Source organism: Bos indicus x Bos taurus, chromosome 16, assembly GCF_003369695.1.
Source record: "Bos indicus x Bos taurus breed Angus x Brahman F1 hybrid chromosome 16, Bos_hybrid_MaternalHap_v2.0, whole genome shotgun sequence".
NCBI classification, from domain to species: domain Eukaryota; kingdom Metazoa; phylum Chordata; class Mammalia; order Artiodactyla; family Bovidae; genus Bos; species Bos indicus x Bos taurus.
In genome coordinates, this window is record NC_040091.1 from 22,812,121 (window position 1) to 22,837,800 (window position 25,680).

General features: G+C 38.6%; 1 protein-coding gene across 2 annotated transcripts in view; it reads right to left on the reverse strand.

The window, feature by feature from the left end:
- Positions 1-4,881: 4,881 nt before the first annotated feature.
- The window catches only part of EPRS (glutamyl-prolyl-tRNA synthetase), a 64,654-nt gene continuing 43,855 nt past the window's right edge, over positions 4,882-25,680 (reverse strand). For both annotated transcript variants that reach the window (XM_027564464.1, XM_027564463.1), the window contains 13 exons: positions 22,625-22,887; positions 20,629-20,680; positions 19,949-20,158; positions 19,438-19,510; positions 18,110-18,189; positions 17,778-17,879; positions 16,583-16,738; positions 15,895-16,092; positions 15,259-15,432; positions 11,684-11,844; positions 8,695-8,773; positions 5,350-5,414; positions 4,882-5,244 (listed from right to left, as the gene is read on the reverse strand). In XM_027564464.1, coding sequence (XP_027420265.1) covers positions 5,094-5,244; positions 5,350-5,414; positions 8,695-8,773; positions 11,684-11,844; positions 15,259-15,432; positions 15,895-16,092; positions 16,583-16,738; positions 17,778-17,879; positions 18,110-18,189; positions 19,438-19,510; positions 19,949-20,158; positions 20,629-20,680; positions 22,625-22,887 — 1,764 coding nt within the window. In that variant the 3' untranslated portion in view covers positions 4,882-5,093. The remainder of the gene's footprint in view (positions 5,245-5,349; positions 5,415-8,694; positions 8,774-11,683; positions 11,845-15,258; positions 15,433-15,894; positions 16,093-16,582; positions 16,739-17,777; positions 17,880-18,109; positions 18,190-19,437; positions 19,511-19,948; positions 20,159-20,628; positions 20,681-22,624; positions 22,888-25,680) is intronic.

Sequence of the window (25,680 nt, forward strand, 5' to 3'; positions counted from 1 at the left end):
TTTCATATCATTTCAGTACGATTGACGTTCCAAGCTCTTCAATTTTTCAGTCAGGTTGAATGAAGCCACCAGTTTAACATCACCCCCTGAGCCCCAGACACGTGTTTGTGCCTGTTATTCTAACCCTGATGGTTTGGCAGAACGGGATGGATCGCACTCTCCAGCTGCTGTCATCTCAATGGCAGGGTTGTTACAGGGTTACTTTGGCAGGGGTCACCTCACGACGTGTCAGTGTCACCGTCACTAGGCAGTGGCCGCCCACGCTCAGTCCATCTCCTTGTCCACTTGATAGCCTGATTTTCCATCTAAAATAGAATAGTTTTGAGAAGAGGAAGCCAAGAAGAAGAAAAAACGTTTAACTCTCTACTGTCTGCTCTAACACTTTGTACATTGCAGGCACTCAATTCATTAAAGAAATAAATGGCTAGCACTTTGCAGACGCAGTGAAAGTGACAAAGGGCCAAAGATATGTTTGAAAATAACAGGGCCGGGGCAGCTGCCTCCGCAGATCCCTGATGCTCCCAGAGCTGCTGAGCACCACAGTTACGTGTTTCGGTTGTTCAGCGGCTGAGTCGAGTCTGACTCTTTGGCAACTCCATGGACTGCAGACCTCCAGACTCCTCTGTCCACAGAATTTCCCAGGCAAGAATACTGGAGTGAGTTGCCATTTCCTTCTTCAGGGGATCTTCCCAACACAGAGATCAAACCTACATCTCCTGCATTGACAACCAGATTCTTTACCACTGAGCCACCAGACCCTTCAGTGCAGGGAGACAAAGATTTTTCCTTTTATTTACAGGGCAACAATGGAGAAACAGACATAGAGAATAGACTTATGGACATGGGGAGAGGGGAGAAGGGTGAGATGTATGGAAAGAGTAACATGGAAACTTACATTACCATATGTAAAATAGATAGCCAACGGGAATTTGCTGTATGGCTCAGGAAACTCAAATAGGGGCTCTGTTATCAAACTAGAGGGGTGGGATGGGGAGGGAGATGGGAGGGAGGTTCAAAAGGGAGGGGATATATGTATAGCTATGGCTGACTCATGTTGAGGTTTGACAGAAAACAGCAAAATTCTGTAAAGCAATTATCCTTCAATAAAAAATAAATAAACGTTTTTGCTTTCCGCACACTAAAAGACAATGACTGCAACTTAAATACAAAAGAACTCTACAGTTAAATCCACAGTTTTATACATTTATCTCACTCATGTATCAGTGAAAAATCACCATCAAAAAAATAGGAAAAGTTATATAGTTATATAACAGATGACTAATATTTATAACGAAAACCAGCTATAATTAGGGTGGTATATCCAGACTCTCAAATCATAATGCCTCTTTGCTTGCCTTATGGAATGTTCCACTGCTGCTGACCTCGCCACTAGCAGCCAAATGAGTTGCCGTTATTGTCCAATTTTCATGAAGGCTTCATGTGATTTACTGACATAATTAGGAACTATTCTAAACACACCATCATGGATGAACTAGAGTTTACTAATACGGGATCTACACCAGAAATCACAGCGAGCGGTGCCTGCAGTAAATATACCTTGACCTCTTTATTTTCTTTTTGAAAACCATGAATATCAGGCACACAAGCACTTTCCTGTCAGTCATGTATCCGGCTAGTGACTGCAGCCTGCAAGTAGAAAATAGTGATAGTTTCTAAAAGGATAGTGTTTGTAGTCAGGTTGATACCTTCTTGAAAAGCACCACTGTGCTTAAGATATTTGGAAGAGTTTTGATATTTTAGCTGAACCTCAATTTAAGAAAACAGCCAGTTTATCACACATAGATTTGGGGTTAAGGATTCCTTTCCTAACATAACTGCTTTCTGGAGAGTTCCTTTAAGTAGTGAGCATTTCTTTAAAACAGCAAAGGTCAAGCTCTTCTGTGATTGGTTTTGCGGATCTGAAGCCTCAGACAATAGCATGGGATCTGTCTGTCTGTGTGTCAGAGATGGCCACTGCCTCCAAAACAGCCAGGGGCCACAGAACAAAATGTGGTTAGTCTTTCAACTACTTTTCAGGCTTTTGTCAGGGACTGGCAAAAACATAAAAACACCTTGTCCTTCAAAGCAAGGGTCTCCAACCTCCCAGATCTAATGCTTGATGACTGAGGTGGAACTGATGTAATAACAAAAAGTGCACAATAAATAGAATGCTCTTGAATCATCCTGAAACCACCCCCCATTCCCCAATCCATGGAAGAATTGTCTTCCACCAGGTCCCTGGTGCCAAAAAGGTCGAGGACTGCTGCTTTAAAGCATTTATTAATTTGCAGACAAAAAACAAACTCCTAGGCACCAAGGTAATTACTGTTAACTAGAGCTATATATCCCAGGAGCAACTTCCAAGTGACCTTGCATCAGTGTCGTAACTAACACTAGCTATTATTATGCGCTCAGTGTTGTTCTGAGTACTTTATGAGGTAGAGTAACTATGATACAGATATTAGACTTCTCTCCTTCAGCTGAAGGAATAGAAAGTTTACACAGCTACTAAGAGTAGAAAAGCAAGATAAAGCATCCTGAACTGCCATGCATCAATAATTCTGAGTACACAAGTATGGCTCAGACACCTATCTCATTAAGCTAGGCATCTGAAAGCATGTTCTATGCAATCTGCTTTCCTATGATAATTTCTTACCACTTCAGGAGAGTTTTGCTGTGTTCTCATGCACAGCAGATACTTTGAAAGGCTTTGCATATGTTTTTCTTTCTGCCTAGATTGTCCTTCCTCTTCTGTTTATTAAAATTCTACTCACCCTTCAAAGCACAGCTCAAATTTCAAGTCCTTTTTTGGGAACTTTTCCCTTTATATTTATCACCACCAAGTGGGATAACATATTAGATGGAGCAGGGCTCTGAAATGAGATAAACCAAGTAGACAAGAAATGGGGAATGAAAGGCATTGCAGGCAAAGGGCCAGAAGTGAGAAATAGCGTGTGGTTTATAGGGAATCCCAAATGGTTAGGTTGCAAAGGACTCTACTAGACTGATTAAAAAGGAGACTAGACAGGTAGGCTGAATGGAAAGAGACTACATTTTATTATCCTGTTAGCAATGGTGAGCTACGAGAGGATTTTAAGGGGGAAAAAAAAGTCTCAACATACTGTAGTTTAGGAAAAAGGAAAAAAACACCTGTGGGAATGTGCAATAGTCTGGCCTGGAGACAAAACTGGAGGCAGCAGAGTGATCAGTGTAAGAGGGAACAGGTGAAAAGGTGACCTTGATGCTGAAAGGAGGGACCCAAGAGACATCAGAGGTAACAGGAATAGGTTTCACAGCCAACTAAGGGTGGCTGATGAGGTGCTGGAGAAGCCAACCAGGAGGACTCTCGGGGTTCTAGTTTAAGTGACTAAGTCCATTTTCGTAATGCTCATCTTTCAGGCAGGAAATACTGTATGTAGGAGGAACAGGTCTGGGAGTAGAGTGAAATGAGGTTTTTGAGACAGGTTGACCTGAAATGTTGATCCAACACTCAAGAAAACCCAACATGCAGTTGGGATGGAGGGCTAAAGCTCAGTCTGGGAGAGAAAACCGTTGGGAGTCATCATCCTATTAATGCTACTTGAAACCACAGGATGAGATGAGGCTGATTAAAGAACAGGAGAGTAACCAGGGACTTCCCTAGCAATCCAGTGGTTAAGACTCCGCCTTCCAAAGCAGGGGATACAGGACAGATCCCTGGTAGGGGAGCGAAGATCCCACATGCCTCTCAGCCAAAAAACCAAAACACAAAACAGAAACAATATTTTAACAAGTTCAGCAGAGACTAAAAATGGTCCACAAGTTCAGTAAAGACTAAAAATGTTACATTAAAAAAAAATAATTCTTAAAAGAATAAGAGGGCCAAGTATGGACACAGCACACCGATGTCTTACCAAGCAGGCCAAGGAAAGGAAGCCAGTGGAAGACACATGACTAAGAAAAACACGGACTTCCCTGGTGGCACAGTGGATAGGAATCTGCCTGCCAATGCAGGGGACACGGATGGGTTCTATCCCTGGTTTGGGAATGTCCCATATGCTGCAGGGCAACTAAGTCAGGGCACCACAACTTCTGAGCCAGTTGCTCTACAGCCCATGAGACACTACTACTGAGCCTGTGTGATGCAACTACTGAAACCTGCACACCGTAGAGCCACGCACAACTACTAAAGCCCAGGCTGCACAACAAGAATAGCCCCTGCAACAAGCAGCCTGAGCAATGCAACAAAGAACAGCCTCCGCTCACTGCAACGAAAGCCTGAGCGCAGCAACGAAGACCCAGCACAACCAAAGAATAATAAAATACATTTTTAAAAGAAAAGAAAGAAGAGCCAAAAGCAAAAAGGCAAATTGTGAGAGTGATTTTAGTGGGGGGAAAAAAAAGAGCAACGTTTTCTAGCAGCAGAGTTAAAGCAGTGAGATGTGGTAAGACAAGGAACTAAGAAGTCAGCTTGGGCAGAAGTGGCAGTGTGACCTCTGTGAGAACAGAAGTGTGCGGGGTGGGGAGGGGGGTGGGCAGGCGCAGAAGCAGGGTGAGTGAGTAAAAGCACAAAGTTGGAAGTAGAGGTGAGGAGGGCTTACCACTCTAGTAAATCATGAGTGGTGTTTTAAAGACCCCACAGTAATCAGGAAGAAATTCCAACAGATTTCAAGAGAAATCTCTTTTGGGACATCTGTGGTTGTATTTTACTTTTTAAACAGAAAGCTTAAAGGCAATTTTAATATTCCAAGGAGTTACGAAAAGGAAGCACTCCAACACGGAAGAAATGGGAAATTGGTGGTGCAAGGCCTGAAACAAGAGGGCTACATGGAGCAGAACGGTTAGAATAACTGTGGCATAGAATTAAAGTATTTCAGAAACAAATGAATACATGAAACAGTATTAGTTCATGATATTTATTACTGGGGCTGGTTACAGAAAAGTTTTTTTTCCACTGTTGATTTAGGCATAAGAATAGGTATTTGTCTCATGTGACTTCCTTTTAGAACTTCTATTTTTAAAAAAATCATAAAACTGTCTCTATCTGGGAAGATTAGTATCAGTTCTTTTTTTAAAAAGTGAGGAGGGTCGAAGCTGGGGTTTTGTTGTATGCCTCAGTAACTACGACCGAACAAGGTGTAGTACTTGGCAGGGTTCTTTCCACACACGCACTTGGCTCCCGGCGGCAGCTCGCAGAGTGGTTTGAAGGGGATGCACAGGCTTTTAGCTCCCATTGAAGGAGCACCGGGCTCAAGATCTTGATCCCTGAATCAAAAACAAATAAAAAATCCATTCGTTTATACCATGCATTTCTATTCTTTTTCATTGCAATACCTCATAGGTTTTATCTGTTAAACATAATTATCTTACCTGGCAGTGGTCTTTTTGATCCAATCTTCACAGTCAATTTCCCCACAGAATGGAATCTGAGCAATCTAACAAGAAAAAAAATGTTCAGTATTTACAACTCCTTCCATTCTATAAACGGAACATTTGAGTTTTGCATTAAACCTGCAAGCAAAAAGGACAGGCCTCCCAGCTCTTTTCAGGCCATGACACCTTGCAAACCTGCTAAGAACTTTGCTCAGAGATGCCCGAGATAGGAAAGCAATATTTTCCACTATCCCAAACCCACACTTTATGTAACATCGGCCCATAACAAAGACATCTTTGTAATACACTTAAATGACCAAATAAACTGGCTGCAACATAGTGCTGAAGAGAAGGAACAAAAAGTGAATTTCAAAGCATCCTCATTTCAAATCTGCACTGCCGCCTGCTCTACCTGGCTCCAAGGTTATCAGGAGGATGGAGAAGACAAATAGTAAACTGATTTTCAGTGAAACAAAGTGTGAGTTGCTCAGTCCTGTGCAACTCTTTGTGACCCCATGGATTGCAGCCCACCAGGCTCCTCTGTCTATGGGATTCTCCAGGCAAGAATACTGGAGTGGGTAGCCATTTTCTCCAGGGGATCTTCCTGACCCAGGGATGGAAACCAGGTCTTCTGCATTGCAGGCAGATTCTTTACTGCCTGAGCCACCAAGGAAGTTCATATAATTAAGTATATAATTTTAATTTTATATACAAACAATATAAAATTAATTATTGGATATATAAATAATTAATGTAAAATCTAAATGTAGAAACTCTGCAATGAAAACAGAAGAAAAAACAAACCTACAGACATAAGAGCTGAACTAACAAAGTTAATTCCCTGTATTGAAACTTACTAAATCATTAGCATTTATACAAACAAAAAGCATGAAAAAACGGAACATTCTTAAAAGTATTATTTAAAATTTATTCTAGAAGACAGAGTAGGGGGAAAACCTTAATCAGTCTCTAATTATGCTATGATATAAATACTAACCCAATTACAAAAACTGCAATAAATTTAAATTTAGTTTCTTAGAAATTTTATTTTTGTTAATGTACAACACAAAGCTATATTTTTTTATAATATTAACAAATTTTACAGTAATCTTATTTCTTTGCACTAAGAAAAAAAATCACTAAGACTTGGAAAGGTATTTCTAAAAAAAATTTTTTAATTTAAAATGGTAAAGCATGTAAACAAATTCAACCAAAGTTGTTATTAGATGTATTTGGACTCATAAATGATACTTTTGTGAGAAACAAAAACCAAAAGATTCAATTCTTTTTAGCCTCAAAGCTTTTGATAAGATCTGAAATTTCTTATTATTTATGCACATAATTCATTAATGTGAAAGGAGAATACACATTTTTAGGTGATTCATTCAGCCATAGAAAGGTTTTTACCTTTTTATCTTTCATTTTTTCTACATCTATATTTTAAAAAGACAAAATCTTTTGCAATATATAATTTCTTGAACTCTTCAGCAGAAATGTTACTGATGAGAAATAGTAATGTAATAATAGAAATAATGATCAACAAATTAAAGATATATTTATGTCAACGGTAACAAGTATATGTTACATATAAATGACATCTATTTTTCATTCAATGAAGACCACCTCCTTGGAAAAATTTACTAAAATCAAGTCCTACAAATCAGATATATAAAAAAAAATTTTTTTCATTTATACCAACAAGGAAGGGTAGAAAATCAAACTCTCACTTACATTCAAGTTCCAAAGATCCCTTCCTCCTTCTCCCCTCCCAGTAAATCCAATTTTATTTACCATAGCTTCAAAACTTGCTTGACAGTCAGTCAACATAGCTAAGCTGACCAACAAGAGGTGAGATGGGAGATGAAACTGACTACTGAATACAAGAAACAACAGTTGTTTTGGTCTCTCTGTGATCTTTGGACATACAACCAAAATACTGTATTCTGGTTCAGGACAGATGTTGAAATGTCTCCAACAGCTTATCTAATATTAGAATATGATTCCACTAATATCTGCTGAGATTCATTTCTTTGAAAGCAATGGATTAACTGATAAGTTACTCTATTGATTTATTAACTCTTATGCAATGTCTTTAATAGACTTTACTGTAAGAATGACTACCATATTTCTATAATAAAGGAAATCATAAAATTCAATACTTTATGGAACAAAAAAATTATGAAAATGTAAATAAATCACAGTGGAAGAAAAAATATACACAGTGTCCATTCTCAGGCAAAAAGGCTAGAAGAAATAGAAATCTGAAATATGTTTGAAGTCAAGTGACAAACGATGGAAATCAGAAAGGTGGAAGATTACTAAGGCAAAAAACCAAGAATAATAGAAGGCTAAATACTATAGAATTATAGATCAGAAGGGGATTTTGATACAATTTTGTACTTATTTTTCAGATTAGTAAACTGACAGACATATTAAGAGGTCAATGATCACAACCAACTAAAATCTTGTCTTATACACTCAGGATGAATTTTTTAAAAACATACAGAGAAAAAGTACATTAAGCTGAATCAGAAGAGAGACCCTAATTAGTATTAATTCTAATACTAGGCCTGCTGTTGTATGGCTTGGGGTAATTCATTTAGACTCTGGCCTGTGGCTTTCTCATTTATAATCTGGGGACACAGAACAGGCTGTATAAGTAAACATGTATACCAGAATACTAAAGTTCATACGTGATTCATTCCAGTAATTAATAATTTTACAAACTGAAACCTCTTCTTTATGAAAATTAAGTTTTGGCTGGGAACATGTGCATATACAGAGCACACAAAACTGATAAAACCTTAAAGAGCCATTAGGAAAACCCGTGCAGTTTTATGGAATCCAGTAGTACCCACTCGTTCTCAAAAACAGGCTTAGAAATGAGTGATATTTTTCACTCATTATTCAGAAAGATCAATCAATTAAGATCTGGGTAAGTACAAACAGTGAGAGATCAGAAACAAGCATTCCTTATTTTAGGAATCTGCCCATTAGATTTCTAAAACTAAAACAATGTTTACTTTAGGAACTTAAGCTGAGAAAACAAAATGAAATTTTTCAATAATGAAAATATTAGGGATCATACAGAATGAAACTCATTCAGTGAGCCTAATGAACATGAGAGAAAGCTGTTATAAAATCAGTTCACAGTGTTATCCAAAAATAACAGAATATTTTACTGCTGTAGCAAAGTCAATGGAAACCAAAGGCTGAATAATATATAAACCTTTTATGTGACAGGCTTTGGAAAAGGGATTAACATGATACATAAATTTAATGGTCTTAAAATACCACTCACTGAAATACGTTTATATTAAAAGATTTTCAGAATTCTCTTACCTTCCCAGAATCAAGCTCCTTCTGGAAGTCCTCCATTGTATTAGCCACAACCATATGAGTCTTAAGGTCTTCAGAAGCCCTATCAAGTAATTAGAATACATATTTTTTCTTACTAATAAACTAAAGCACATGTTAGTTCAGTTGTGTCCCACTCTCTGCAACCCCATGGATGGTAGCCTGCCAGGCTCCTCTGGCCATGGGATTTTCCAGGCAAGAATACTGGAGTGGGTTGCCATTTCCTCCTCCAGGGGATCTTCCCGACCCAGGGATCAAACCCGCATCTCCTGTGTTTCCTGCACTGTCAGGCAGATTCTTTACCACTGAGCCACAGGCTACCCAGAATTAGAAGTGAATACATATTTTTTCTTACTAATACGACAGTTTTTTTAATGGCATAATTTAATGAAAGAATAACAACTTAGAATTGAGACGAATTCAACATGAACCTCAACTTTGTCTCCAGCAGTGACAGTCAGTGAACTTCATCACTAGCTATTAGTTAGCTCATCACTGCATTACTGGAAACATTAAAAAATTTGCCAAGCACATGCAGATAACAATTACTTTTGTCATAGTCATTAAATATCTACTGATCAATATTCTAACTCCTGGCTTTACCACTTATTACCTACCAGAGTCTAGGTTATTATTTAAACTTCTCTGGTCTTAGTTTTCCCTTATACAAAATTGGAAAAATACTCATCTAACCACCATATCAAATTGTTGTGAGAATCAAACACAAAGGCATGAAAATGTTTAAAAAAGGAAAAACACATAAATATATATTATTCAAGCTATTTTCACATACTCTGTAAGTCTTCTGTAAGAACCTCAGCTTCCAGAAATGAAATAAATATTATTCTCTTCCACACTCACAGTCACACATCACACGAGGAGCACTCACGGGTGGGGACCAATGAAGAGAAGGCATATGTTTCTTTTCTGAACCTCAGGGCTAGACTGTGGGAACCCTGACCATGACTATTCACTGTCCACCAAATCTGTTTCCCTTTCTTCTGACTTTTTTGCAGTGAGGTGGGTGGGCCCAAGTGACTAAGTTACAGCCAATGAGATACAGAAAGGAATATGCCACTTCCAAGGCTGAAGCCTTAAGGAAGGAAAAAAAATACACTATTAATGTAAGCAACTTACATTAATAAATTTACTGAATTAAAATGTCAATACACAGATGTAAAGAACAGACTTTTGGACTCTGTGGGGGAAGGTGAGGGTGCGATGATTTGAGAGAATAGCACTGAAACATGTATATTATCATATGTGAAACAGATCACCAGTCCAGGTTTGATGCATGAGACAGGGTGCTCAGGGGTGGTGCACTGGGATGACTCTGAGGGATGGGATGAGGAGGGAGGTGGAGGGGGGTTCAGGATGGGGGACACATGTATACCCGTGGCAGATTCATGTGAATGTATGGTAAAACCCACCACAATATTATAAAGTAATTAGCCTCTAATTAAAAATTTTTAAAATGTCAATAAAAAAGTCCTGTTTTTTAGCCATTAAAGCAGTGTCTTTTCCAACCAGGGATGTACATCTGGATCACACAGAGCATGTTAACAATACAGATGAGCAGAATCTATCTTAATAAACTATGAATAAGAGTCTCCAGGTATAAGGTCCAAGTATTTTTCTGTTCCCAAAGCTCCCAGGTGACTCTGAAGAGAATCTCTGGAGAAGAATCATTGCGCTGAGAGCACTATTCAGGTGACAGCAACGAGGACAGGCAGCTTTCTAATCTTGTGTCTCTGACAGTATCTCCTGTTCTGAGTTCAGATGAACTTCATATGAATTATGCATTTGTTGGCCAAATAAATCCACGAAAGTCAACCTCAAGAGACGTTATTATCACTTGCATTTTAAGGCAAGCCAGCCAACAAAAGCAAGTTCACTTGCCTACCATCACATAAACGCACCAAAGCCAAGGACAAAACGGATTCACTCCTTATGTGCAAGATTTACTGAAGATGAACATGAATCGGACACAGGTATTAGAGGGTAAACGAGGAAGGTGCAGGCAAGGCCCCCCACCCCAAACTGAGCCTCTATCCCCAGTGGCCACAGGTCTTCCTCTCTGCTTCAGGTGGACAGGAAAGAAAATAAGGTGCCACACATAGGCCCCTCATCTTCTAGTGCCTCTGCCTTGAGATCTGTGATTCTAAAAGTCCCCTCTCCAGAGGTCAGGGCAGCCTCAAGCCTTTCCATCACCCAACCCCTTCAGGAGGTTCTTAGCCTTGGTGACATATTATCACCACCAGAGGGCGATTACTACTCAAGGTGCCAGGCCCTCTGCTGCTGCTCCTAAGTCACTTCAGTTGTGTCCAACTCTGTGCAACCCCACAGACAGCAACCCACCAGGCTCCCTCATCCCTGGGATTCTCCAGGCAAGAATACTGGAGTGGGTTGCCATTTCCTTCTCCAATGGAGGAAAGTGAAACGTGAGAGTGAAGTTGCTCAGTCGTGTCCGACTCTTAGCGACCCCATGAATTGCAGCCTACCAGGCTCCAGTTTTTCACTGCTTTTTTGTTTTCTAGGGAGAGTACTGGAGTGGGGTGCCATTGCCTTCTCCGCCAGGCCCCCTAGGCCAATTAAATTAACACCTCTCGGGGAGGGTCCCAGGCACAGGTAGTTTGAAAAGCTCCCCAGGTGCTGCTAATGTGTACCCAACAACTGAGAATCAGTGCTTCTGCACCTCAAATCTGATGTATCATAAAAGCTTGGACCTAAAATGAACCCAAATCAGTCAAAGGGACAGACAGTCCATCACTCCAAACCCAACAGGGAGCAGAAAGCATATAGAAAATAACCACAATATGAGTCAAAAAACCAAAGAGAAAGGCCAATTAAGAACCATGGGAGTTTGGAGGGAAAGATGACTTCCCATGGGGGCAATCACGGATTCCTTGGTAGAGATCTCAAAGGCTGAGCACAATGAGAAGACGGGAGGCACAAGCAACTCTAAGGAACTGACCGGGTGAAGAGGTTAATGTGAATGTCTTCCAAAATAGCATGAAGCTTCGTCTCAGCCTCATTTTCAGCAATTGTCAGCTTTTCTCCAGTGTCTCGTCTGACAGCTACAAACTGACAGTTCTTCATATCACGTGGCCCAACTTCAAGTCTAATCGGGACTCCCTAGAAAACAAAAAAGCAGTGAAAAATGACACATGCACATCTCCAATTGAATAAACAGACTGATGTCATGGCTTTACCTACTATAAATCAAAAATATCCGAAACACAAAGACAGATGCAAACCACTTTAAAGAGAAGGTAATATTCCTGATATACTTCAAAAACCTATTCCAATGAGAAGGCATAAACCTAAGGATGAAGCTACTGCCCAAGTGGCTCTGAGCTGGGAAAGAGTTTAATAGGGAAACAGGAGGACAGCTGTCCAGCTCGGTGCTCCTAACTTCTCTCACATAACAGCACACATGGAAAATCACACTTGCATGGCACACGGGGGTAAACACAGTGGGCTCCTTGGCACATCCTGGACTCATTCATGGCACATGGTGTGCTTTGGTGGGAAGGCCCTGGCTCTGGCTGCTCTACCTTGAGCATCAGAATTACTGAAGGACTTGTCAAAGTACATACTGCTGGGCTCCGCCACCTGAGTTTCTGATCTCAGTAGGTCCAGGGATGTGGCCCGAGAATTTGTAATCCTATCAAGTTCTAAGATGATAAAGAATCCACCTGCAATGTGGGAGACGTGGGTTCTATCCCTGGGTTGGGAAGATCCCCTGGAGAAGGGAACTGGCTACCCACTCCACTATTCTTGCCTGGAGAATTCCATGGACAGAGGAACCTGGCGGGCTACAATCCATGGGAGCACAAAGAGTCGGACATGCCTGAGTGACTTCTCCCTTCACTTTCACCAAGTTCTCCCGTGATGCTGAGCTGCTGGTCCTGGGACTAAAGAACCACTCCCTAGGAGCCCAGGGTTTTTACAAAGGAGCTTAAGGAGCATATGCAAGTTTAAGCCTTGTGGATGTTCAATCCTTGTGAATCCACATAATGACTTTGCTCTGAGTGGATTAAGGCTTGAGAGAGAGCCCACTTTTAGGGGCTAGAAACTTCCTAACAAATAAAACTTTAACACATTTTCCTTTTTTGAGTGAATGATCCTCTATAATTGTTTTGAATTTAAATTAGGAGCCTGTCTACACAGTTCAGCTGATCAGTCGTTCCCCAAACCAAAGCCAAACGAAAAAATGTAAATTTTACTCTAGAAAAAAAAGATTTACCCCCTAGAGAAGACTTACTTTACAAAATAACAATTCTCTGGAACAAAATACTGTATACTTTCACATTATTTTATTGTTTCCCTTTATTCATCCAATGTATACATTGGATGAATGTATACATGCATGGACTGCAGCCTTGTCTAACTCAGTGAAACTAGGCCATGCCGTGTGGGGCCACCCAAGACGGACGGGTCATAGGGGAGAGGTCTCACAGAATGCGGTCCACTGGAGAAGGGAATGGCAAACCACTTCAGTATTCTTGACTTGAGAACCCCATGAACAGCTGGCTTAAAGCTCAACATTCAGAAAACTAAGATTATGGCATCTGATTCCATCACCTCATGGCAAATAGATGGGCAAACAATGGAAACAGTGAGAGACTTTATTTTGGGGGGCTCCAAAATCACTGCAGATGGTGACTGCAGCCATGAAATTAAAAGACGCTTACTCCTTGGAAGGAAAGTTATGACCAACCTAGACAGCATATTAAAAAGCAGAGACATTACTTTGCCGACAAAGGTCTGTCTAGTCAAGGCTATGGTTTTTCCAGTGGTCATGTATGGATGTGAGAGTTGGACTATAAAGAAAGTCCAGCACCGAAGAATTAATGCTTTTGAACTGTGGTGTTGGAGAAGACTCTTGAGAGTCCCTTGGACTGCAAGAAGATCCAACCAGTCCATCCTAAAGGAGATCAGTCCTGGGTGTTCATTGGAGGGTCTGATGTTGAAGCTGAAACTCCAATACTTTGGCCACCTGATGTGAAGAGCTAACTCATTTGAAAAGACCCTGATGCTGGGAAACATTGAGGGCAGGAGGAGAAGGGGACGACAGAGGATGAGATGGTTGGATGGCATCACCGACTCAATGCATATGAGTTTGGGTGGACTCTGGGAGTTGGTGCTGGACAGGGAGGCCTGGCATGCTGCAGCTCATGGGGTTGCAAAGAGTCAGACACGATTGAGAGACTGAACTGAACTGAACTGATACATGCGTTAAGAAACAGTGTTAAGTGCAATGATATTTTAAAAGATGAATAAGAAAGAGATCCTGTCCTGAAGAAGCTTCATGTTTTGCAGGGTAATTAAGGCATGCATACAAATAATAAAAATCAGTGCAGAAAATCAAAAAATCAAAAGTGGGAGACTACCCTCAGCAGGAAGAGAGAAGAAAAGTTACTGGAGAAGGCAAAAATTAATGAGTAATCATCAAAACAGAAGAACGTTCTATAAAATAACTGACCTATATTTACAAAAATGTAAATACCATGGATGACAACGGAAGGCTGAGGAACTACTCCTGATTAAAAGAAACTAAAAAGACATGACAATAAAAATGCACTAGGACTCCATCCTATCCTGGGCAAGGGAGGGCTGGGACAGACCAGAGGAAGGCAAAGGAGAGGCCCACAGGCGTGGAGGACTATTTTTTTACCTTTCAGTCCAGTTAGTAGCAAGGGATAAGTTTCTTTTTGGTACCTTGGGCAAGTACAAATGGGTTTAGAGAAGGTATTACTGAAATCACACACTTGCTATTTCCACGTAAGTAAAAAAAGACTGCAATTAAAGGGAAATTTACACAACTTTAAAGTCTTTATTAAAGGTAGGAGAGTATGTAAAGGAAAAAGTATATCACAAAAGGAAAGCAGCATCAATGTAACTACTATCCTTCAGCAGAGATTTATCTGAGGGGCCATTTAAGACAAATAAAGAGATAAAGATGAGCAACTTTGGGAACCCAACATGCATTAATACTGAATAATCCCAGTATGGCTAAGACTGCATATTTGAAAGCTTGAACCTGCAACTTCACTACCTCTTCCCATCCACTGCCTGTAATATGAGTTTATAAATTCTTGACTCCTAACTGCTAGTTCTAACAAGATTTCCTGTTTCATCATTAAGAAAAAGTTAAATCTCAGAAGTCTGAAAAATGGAATAAAGAACACAGATCACCTATTAATGACTGTGCAATAAAAGTTAAATCAAAAACATTAAACCAGAATTTAGACTAGACTTGAATATACAAAGTAAGAATGAACACAACACTGTTAAACTGTGGTGTGAAATTACTCTCTGATTAGCTGCACCAATGACAGCTATTAACAGTTGATGTCCATGCACCATGATTCTGATAGTCTTACTATTGAAATAACTTATTTTATGAATCCTTGATATAAACGTTTTAGTAACAACCATAGGGGGTTTGTTAACCATAAACAAGGTCTTCAAGATCATTTTTATTCAAACAATAAAATTCCAAATTGGGAGAGTGGGAGTAAAATATGCAACGGAAGACTTTACCTTGAGTTCCCAGTGATTGAATTTCCAACCTGGTGAGTAATTATCTCGCAAATCAACTCGAACTCGAATATTGACACTGAGTAACCGCCTTTGATAATCACTGCATTTTGCAAGTAGAGCATCTCTGTCTTCTTCAGAAAGTGCATTTGTGATGCCACAGGGAATAACCACCACCTAGAATCCAGCGTGATATTACAAATTTGTACAAAGCAGCATCATACAAAAGTAATGAATTCACAATCACCACCTAGCACTCACAAATCAAAACCTCCTAGTGGCCATAAATCTTCACAGCAGTCAACTTCTGTGGTCTACACAGAATATCTAGCAATGAGCTGCATATTGTTTGTCCATGATGAATGCATTTTTGTTTCTCATTTAACCTATTATAAATCATTTCAAAAAATAATTTCTAGAAGTTTTATAAAGTAGGTAGAAAATTTTAAAGGGTAGAAAACAGTAACATGAATAATACACATAGTTACACAACACTGAAATCGAGACTGTATTCTGTGTTGTTTCCATATCAGCAAAACCTACCTGAATGACATCCAGAAAAGCACACTTTTAAATTTTCTTCACTAAATATGGCTTGAATTTTATAAAAGAAATGATGACCAGGAATACTTTGCTTACCTGAACACAGGCGACACGGGGCGGTAACACTAAGCCCACGTTGTCCCCATGAACCATGGTCATCACACCAATAGTTCGAGTTGTCAGGCCCCACGAGTTCTGATAGGCAAACTGCTTCTCTCCTGCTGTCTTTGGATCTTCAAAAACGATTTCAAACATTTTAGAGAAATTCTGTCCTAAATGATGTGATGTTGCTCCCTAAAAGAGAGAAACACATCTTTTAACAACCCATTTTGCCTTTGAAAATAACTACTGTTAAGACCACACACCTTAGCATGGCACTAGATCTGCTTTATCTTCCCTTTTTATGTTAAATGAGTTTTTAAAGCATAACTGATACAAAAAAGACTAAGATTAGTTAAAAAAAATTCTATCAGAATTAATACAGAAGACAACTATTATACCTCTTCTGCTGTAAGGCAGACCCTTTCATAGGCGTAACTTTAATTACAAAGGTTTAAAAAAATATATCCATGCTCTGGTAATTCAGAATACAAGCTTGACTTAACTGACATCGGAGATTCGGGGGGAATGGGACAGATTGGCCTGAAATTATAACACAACCTAGAAGCATGTGATATTTATATATTTTTTTAAGAGTCTACTTCTCTGATGGCAGAAGAAACTTCTCAGATTGGCCATGGCTATGCTTTCAGTCCCCTAGGAATCCTCTGTGGCAGACTGATACCTGGATAGCTCTTCCACTGGCAGATATAAATGCTTCCACTGTAGTGGTGTAATCTCCTCCTGCAAATTTCTCCTTTTCAGTCTTTCTTCCCTTTACAACAGGAATTGCCAGGAGTTCTTCATATACCCGAGCATATAAGTCAAGTATCTGCAAAACCTGTAACATGTTAAATGTAAAAGTGTTCAAATTTATGCTATATTTATTGGTTATAGATCTATAAAAACTGTACTATTTAAAACTAACTGTGGTGGGGAAAGCACTTCAAACAACAAAAATCTTTTTTCTTGGAAAGGTTAAAGCAGCCAGTGTAAATTCATTAAGAGAGACAAAGCAGAACTCAAAGAAATGGAACATTTTTCTAAATTAATTTTTATTGGAGTATAATTGCTTTACAATGTTGCATTAGCTTCTATTGTACAGCAAAGAGAATCAGCTGTACTATTTCCTCTTTTTCCTTCCCATTTAGATCACCACAGAGCACTGAATAAGGTCCCCTGAGGTATACAGTAGGTTCTCATTAGTTATCTGTTTTAGAATAATTTTTAATATACATAAATTTAGAATATAAGAGAAAAATGAATGCTTATAAAAGATACACAGTAACCTGGGTGAAGACATCCTGAAGAATAATTAATTTCACCCATGATATTATAATAATTTCTTCTATACATTGAAGTCCAAAACTATTTTCATCTGAAAATTTAAAGCAGTACGTTTATTAATAAAATTTCAATATGCAGTTCCTTAAGTTCATGCTCAGACAGTAAAGAACCTGCGTGCAATGCAGAAGATCCAGGTTCAGTCCCTGGATCAGGAAGATTCTTCTGGAGAAGGGAATGGCAGGCAACCCACTCCCATATTCTTGCCACGAGAGTAACATGGACAGAGGAGCCTGGTGAGCCACAGTCCATGGGGTTGCATAGAGTCAGACATGACTGAGCAACTAACATTAACATATTTGAATTAACCTGCTTTTAACGTTAAGAGGTGATATGTAAATTTTAAGGAACAAAACAATTTATACCAGAAAGCTGTCTTATAATGTCATTTCGAGTCAGACCAAATTTCAACTTATTTACTGAATGATTACTACCATGTAGATAGCACTGCATTACTCACAGCTTGGGGAGGGGGTGGAATGCATAGTCTGGACAAAGAATCAGAACAGAATTAACATGGAACACAACTTTTATACCTCTTCTGCTGCCTCTTCAAACGTAGCAAAGGCACTGTGCCCTTCCTGCCAGAGGAATTCACGGGTACGTAAGAAAGGCTGAGGGTGCTTGAACTCCCAGCGCTGGAAGAGACAAGAACACGGTCTGCTCGTTAGAGCTTTTCAATTTTTAGTGACAACTTTATGTGGTAAGCAATCAGAAATCCTAACTGTGATCCAAAATATCAATATTTCAAAAATGCTTTCATATTCCCAATCCTTTGAATCTAAAAGTAAGAAAAAACATGTGTTGTGTGTGTTTTTTTTAATGGCTAAGAAGAAGAATGAAGAACTGTAAGATGGGAGTGACCTACCACCACGTTGCACCACTGGTTGAGCTTCACGGGCAGGTCCCTGTGGGACTGCACCCACTTCGCATATGCAGGATACATTACTGAAAAGACACAGGGAAGCATGGGCAGTCAGTCGTTCCCCTTGCAGGCTGTACCATAAACCAGCAACATAATAGGAACTAAAGCGCTGTGTCTGTGCAGGTGAGTGAGCGGTACTGTAGTTCAGAAAATGGATTAGTCAAGGAAAAACTTGACCGTATTTTATGTTCTTCACAATGAGATTTACATTTGACAACTTCTCAGTGTTTTGTTTCTAGACATTAAGTGAACATCTTACAGTATATACTATGTTCTATATTAAGTTGTTTGCATTCATTACACTGTTCAATCCTCACATTCAACCCATGAAATAAATATCATCTCAATACTGAAAAGGTGGAAGTTGAGCTTAGAGAAGTTAAATAACCTGCTAAATGCAGCAGCTACCAAACTTTACATTAAATCTATCTGCTGTGTCTACCCAGAGTCTGAAAGCTCTTGCCATGAACTGGTAATTTAAGTGAAGACACTTGTCTTATCATAGCCTATTCAGGATTATCTACAATTAATAAAACAAAAAGAAAACTTTGCCAATCTGCCTTGTGAAAAAAAAAAGCTGGTGTCATAATTTTAATAATGCATCATTATTAAGAGTATCACTGAAAGTATCAAATAAAGAGCAAACAATCTCTAGCTCTAAAGATAGATAACCACTTTGGAAGACACTAACAAGCCCAAAGGCTCGAACTTTCCAAGCGGTATTCCCATTTATTATGTGTAGTTTTAGGAAAACCATTTATCCCATCAGAGAACTTGTTTTTCTTTAACCTGCAAAGTGGAGATAACAGTAGCTGTCTCTACTTTCCTAACTACACCATTGTGAGAATAATACAAGGTGTAAATGAAATCACTTATTACCCTATAAAAACTCTATATAAATGTAACCTGAAAATGACTAATTTCAAGTCAATAGGGCATAAAACACTAGTGTTTGCAATTTTATAATCAATTCCAAGAATAAAAGTCCATGGGAAGTTCTGAAAAATTATAGCATGAAATGAAAGATGATACAAGTGTTTTTTTTAAAAAAAAAAAATTTTATCTGGATGACAAAGAGCTCCACAAAGCATACTGTCAGAGAACAAAATTCTATGCCACTCAAATCTGCACTCATCTTTATCCACATTCATTAAACTTTGTATCATCAACAGGAATTACAAATATCACAAAATAAAAGGTGAAACTCAACTCTGGAAGCTGTCTCTAATGTTCAATGAGCTTTTCTCCTGCGTTCCAACGCCCACCCTCACCTGTTTCACTGGTAGGACGAATGGCAATTGGTTCTGCCAACTCTGTTTTGCCAGATCTTGTCACCCAAGCAACCTAGCAACATAAAATCATTTTTCATACATTTTTAAAACAGCACTTTAGAGAAAGAACACAGATGTAGGCAAATTTTATTTCAAGTTTTGCTATATCAATTAAGCAAGTTAAAATAACCACTACTGTTCACCATGAGAAAAAGTATTTACTGTCTTTATAATTTTTATTTTATAATATAAAATCATGTTATAATTTATAAATTATAATTTATACTGTATTTATAATTTTTACTAAAAGGTAAAAGCCAGTTAATTAATGTAACAAAAAGAATCATGATTTACACTGATGAAAGAAATATAATTTTTTTAAATGGCTTTACATTTCTCTAAGTTGACTGCTGTAACCTGTCTTTTAAATTACTATTCAAGTGTGAATTGAAAATATACTTCTGACTTTATAAAAGAAAACTGCAAAAATAGATAAAGCAGGCTAATTTACCTCAGGAGCAAAGTCAGCAATATGAGTCTTCTCTTTCTCTAATGCACCTTGAGACACAAACATGGGGAAATAGCAGTTTTCAACACCGAGTTTCTTGATCTCAGCATCAAAAAAGTCCTTGATGGATTCCCAAATGGAATATGCCCAGGGACGAAGGATATAGCAGCCACTTACATCATAGTATTCAATCATTTCTGACTTTGTGATGACCTTTTTAAAAGAAAAATACATTCTATGAAGCCTAAATTGAACCAAAATTACAGTGTAAGTGCCGAGAGCATGACAGTCAAGCTTTAAGTCTGGAGGCTTTCCTTGCTGGTAAATCCTCTTAATGTGCATGTAAGATGGATCTTTCTAGATCCTTCTAAGAAACAAGAGTGCTCTAAGGTCATAAGACTTGCATTCTAACTTGCTTCCGCTGTTTTACTGTTTTGTTACTTTGGACTAAGACTTTCACCTCACCAAAAAACAAAACAAAAATAAAATAATGACTATCTCATAGATCTACTTCTCGGTTCAATACTTTCTGTGGGCACGCTTTGAAAACTGACACGCTACATGACTATACTATGGATTACTAAAGGCATTATACATTATTACTCTGTATCTGGATTTTAGAATCTAATTGTAAGTAGCCTTTGAGAAATTTAAAAGAAGAAATCAACTGAGCCCATACTCACTTGAGAATACCAATCTGCAAGACTGTCTTCTTTTCTGGCCTCAAGACCCAACCTGTAGATATAAAAAATAAAATATAAATCTCTTCATCCAGCAACTGCTTTGAGGCTCAATAGAAATAAACCCCGAAACTTCAAAATGGCTTGTTTTTCTTCAGTATGAGTTATTTCTCTGTTTGTATCTCTTCTGTATTCATCCCTATATTTTTATCCTAGAAAGTAGTTAAGTCATTTCTTAAAGGGTAGTGTGATACTGTCCACAAAAATTAGGAAAGCTAAGCCTAACCAAAAGCTATGATTTTAATGCAGACGTTCCTTTTACAAAGTTCTTTATAAGTTACCTTGTAAGTTCTTTATAAATTACTACTAATTTGTAGTAAAGACAGAATTTATTCTCACTAAAAAATAAAAAGAAGTTTCTGCCAATCTCAATCCAGATAAATTAGAGTAACATCAGTGTCTCACTGTAAGCACCTGTAAATAGTAAAAAACAATGGGTATATGTATATACATATGTCAATACATAAATGTGTATATGTGTGTGTGCATATATATCCTTACATGTTCTAAAGTTTTTAACTTCAGTCAATAAAAGTCACAGAAATAGATGCTTCCAAAATAAATTAGGTCTACAATAAAAAACTATTCTAGGCAATAATCTTTTTATTGAAACACTGACAATTATTCAGCAAACTGCAGTCTTAAAAATTCACACAGAAAGTCTACCCAATAGTTATGTCTTATAAAAGGTCCATCTTTTTAGTTTATTGGCTTAAAAGCTGAATGTATTTACATTTGAATTGTCCATTTCTCACTTTGACACATCTCAGCAAAATGTCTACGTGAAGTCTGGCCCTCTCACAAGCAGTCAGAAGGTAAAAGGTAAAATGTTCTGTTCTCACCTCTACTATTCTATAATTCTAATCACCCAGTCGATGCGCAAGAAAAGTCACAGTTGTATTCTCTTGTTTAAGGAGACCTTCTGTGTATGCCATGAGAGATGAGAGGCAAGATTTGAAATTCAGCTAAAAAAATCTTAACACCAAAGTATCTCTAAGTAGTAGCTGCTAACATCAGCTTAGCTTAAGTTTAGCTTCGAGAAAACCTCACATAGAGTTCACACTAATTTTGGGATGGGGATAATGGAGAAATCTTATTGTTCACATGGATTGGAAATATCATAACACTGTCTATTCCACAGCGGGTGTCATCTTTAAACCACGTTTGTTTCATATTTAACCAACCATTTAAAAAACCTATTTCAAATGAAGTTCTCATTTAGTCCTCACAAAAGATTTTCATTTGAAAAATCTGCTAAAGTACAAAACAATATGTATAGTTAGGTTAACAATTGTGTTAAAGGGAGGAAAAAGAGAAAAAAATAACATTTTTGCTGTTCAGTCACTAAGTTGCGGATAGCCAACTCTGCAATTCCGTAGACCACAGTATACCGACTGGGCTTCCCTGTCCTCCACTGTCTCCCGGAGCTTGCTCAAACTCATATTCATTGAGTCAGTGACATTACCCAACCATCTCATCTGTCGCCCTTCTCCTTTTGCCTTCAATCCTTCCCAGCATCAGGGTCTTTTCCCAAAATACATACATATATATATGTATTTGTTTTTACTTGTGTAAGCAAATGAAAATCTCTTGATGGATAGAGAAGAACAGTAACAGTGGTGACCAGTTCATTACGGTGGTAGGAGGAACTGGGAAAATGGGAAACAAGCATAGGAGTGAGACCTCGCTGAACTTTTTATATTCTAAGATTCTTGAACCAAGCAAATGAATGTGTTACCATTTAGGTAACATATTCTTAGGCCCTTGAGACAGTGGAGGACAGAAAATGAACAGAAGCGATCTGCTGACATTATACATTTAGCATTCTCCAATTTAATGTGATAGTCAAACTAACCAAAAAGAAGTTTTTTTTCAATAATTAAAAGTTGAATTCATCTAAAACTTTGTTTCACTTCAACTGAAGTTTCCATTTTATTACCTGGTCTGCTTCTTAGGCCCTTGTCCTTCCCCTGCTCCATTTGGTGACAGCCCACTTCCTTGGGTTTTAAAGGAATCTTTCTTTTGGCTGTCATTTTGCTTCTGAGGCTTATTCTGCTTTTCAGATTTATTTTCTTTTTCTTTCTTTTTCTTATCTTTCTCCTCAGCCCCAGTGGCAGAGACAGGCTTATAGTCTACTCCCGCCAGAGACTTGTACTGTGCTTTCAGCTGAAGGAGTTCTTGTACGGCTGTATCTACTTGATCCTTTAACAGAAGAGGAAAAAGAGAAGAGAGCATTTAATTCCAATCACTAACTAAGCACCGATGTCCAGTGTTTTACAAGCAGATCTGAAAACACAAAGGCAGAGGGGTACGGGCTAGCGGTCAGTATATGTTAAATATACTAACTATTGAAATGAATAAGAGAACATGGTAAGTAGAGACAGAACTGGAAAAGTTACTAAAAAATTGTACTATAATTGCTCTGTTTAAAGAACAGTCACTAACCACATGCAGCTACTTAAATTTAAATTAAATAAAACTTAAAATTCAATTCCTCAGTCACAACAGCCCCATTTCAACTGCTCAACGGTTCCAGAGGCTAGTGACTACGGTACTGGACAGAACAGTTAGAAGACATTTCTATCATTTCAGAAAGTTCTACTGGAAAGCACTAGATATAACATGTATTCTGCAATTTAATATGAGTCTTTACAGGACAGAAGTTGAACATTTCACAATTATAAAAATGACAGTAATCAAGCTTCTATATTACTGGTTAAACTTCAAAACCTGTAATGATTGCTTTCCACTCATGTGAATTTGTACCAAAAAATCCTCCTCCTATGGTATAATACGACAAGCGCAAACTACCCCAAAAGTTCAAAGTAAAAGCTGCCATTTGAGACTGACAGAGCTTTAGGGGCATGAGTCACACAAAGAGTACGCATCAAGGGTCTCCACTATGCCAGGCACTGATAGACACAGGCCTCTATTCTTACAGCCAAGAGAGACAATAATTAAAATATAGTGTGTTTAAGTTGTGGATGTGACGGGTGATGAAAGTAAAGTCCAATACTCCATTGGAACCTGGAATATTAGGTCCATAAATCAAGGCAAATCGGAAGTGGTCAAACAGGAGATGGGAAGAGTGAACACTGACATTTTAGGAATCAGTGAACTAAAATGGACTGGAATGGGTGAATTTAACTCAGATGACAATTATATCTACTACTGTGGGCAAGAATCCTTTAGAAGAAATGGAGTAGCCATTATGATCAACAAAAGAGTCCAAAATGCAGTACTTGGATGCAATCTCAAAAACGACACAAGGATCTCTGTTCATTTCCAAGGCAAATCAATCAATATCAAAGAAATCCAAGTCTATGAGACGACTAGTAAAGAAGCTGAGGTTGAACAGTTCTACAAAGACCTATAAGACCTTCTAGAACTAACACCCCAAAAAGATGTCCTCTTCATTATAGGGGACTGGAATGCAAAAGTAGGAAGTCAAGAGCTACCCGGAATAACAGGCAAATTTGTCCTTGGAACAAAATGAAGCAGGTCAAGGGCTAACAGACTTTTGCCAAGAGAATGCGCTGGTCATAGCAAACACCCTCTTCCAACAACACAAGAGAAGACTCTATACATGGACATCACCAGATGGTCAATACAGAAATCAGACTGATTATATTCTTTGCAGCCAAAGATGAAGAGACTCTATACAGTCAGCAAAAGGAAGACCAGGAACTGACTGTGGCTCAGATCATGAACTCCTTATAGCCAAATTCAGACTTAAACTGAAGAAAGGAGGGAAAACCACTACATCATTCAGGTATGACCTAAATCAAATCCCTTATGATTATACAGTGGAAGTGACAAATAGATTCAAGGGATTAGATCTGAGAGAGTGCCTGAAGACTATGGACAGAGTTTCGCAACACTGTACAGGAGGCAGTGATCAAGACCATCCCCAAGAAAAAGAAATGCCAAAAGGCAAAATGGTTGTCTGAGGAGGCCTTACAAATAGCTGAGAAAAGAAGAGAAGCTAAAGACAAAGGAGAAAAGGAAAGACATAAGCATCTGAATGCAGAGTTCCAAAGAAAAGCAAGGAGAGATTAAGAAATGCTTCCTCAGCGATCAATGCAAAGAAAAAGAGGAAAACAACAGAATGGGAACGACTAGAGATCTCTCCAAGAAAATCAGAGATACCACGGGGACATTTCATCCAAAGATGAGCACAATAAAGGACAAAACTGGTATGGACCTAACAGAAGCAGAAGATATTAAGTAGAGGTGGCAAGAATACACAGAAGAACTATACAAAAAAGATCTTCATAACCCAGATAACCACGATGCTGTGATCACTTACCTAGAGCCAGACATCCTGGAATGCAAAGTCAAGTGGACCTTAGGAAGCATCATTTTGAACAAAGCTAGTGGAGGTGATGGAATTCCAGTTGAGCTATTTCAAATCCTGAAAGATGATGCTGTGGAAGTGCTGCATTCAATATGCCAGCAAATTTGGAAAACTCAGCAGTGGCCACGGGACTGGAAGAGGTCAGTTTTCATTCCAATCCCAAAGAAAAATAATGCCAAAGAATGCTCAAACTACTGCACAACTGCACTCATCTCACACGCTAGCAAAGTAATGCTCAAAATTCTCCAAGCCAGGCTTCAACAGTATGTGAACCATGAACTTCCAGATGTTCAAGATGGATTTCGAAAAGGCAGAGGAATCAGAGATCAAATTGCCAACATCCGTTGGATCATCAAGAAAGCAAGAGAGTTCCAGAAAAACATCTACTTTTTCTACTTTTACTTTATTGACTATGACAAAGCCTTTGACTGTGTGGATCAAAACAAACTATGGAAAATTCTTCAAGAGATGGGAATACCAAACCACCTCACCTGCCTCCTGAGAAATCTGTATACAGGTCAGGAAGCAACAGTTAGAACTGGACATGGAACAACAGACTGGTACCAAATTGGGAAAGGAGTACATCAAGGCTGGATATTGTCACCCTGCTTTTTGAACTTATATGCACAGTACATCAT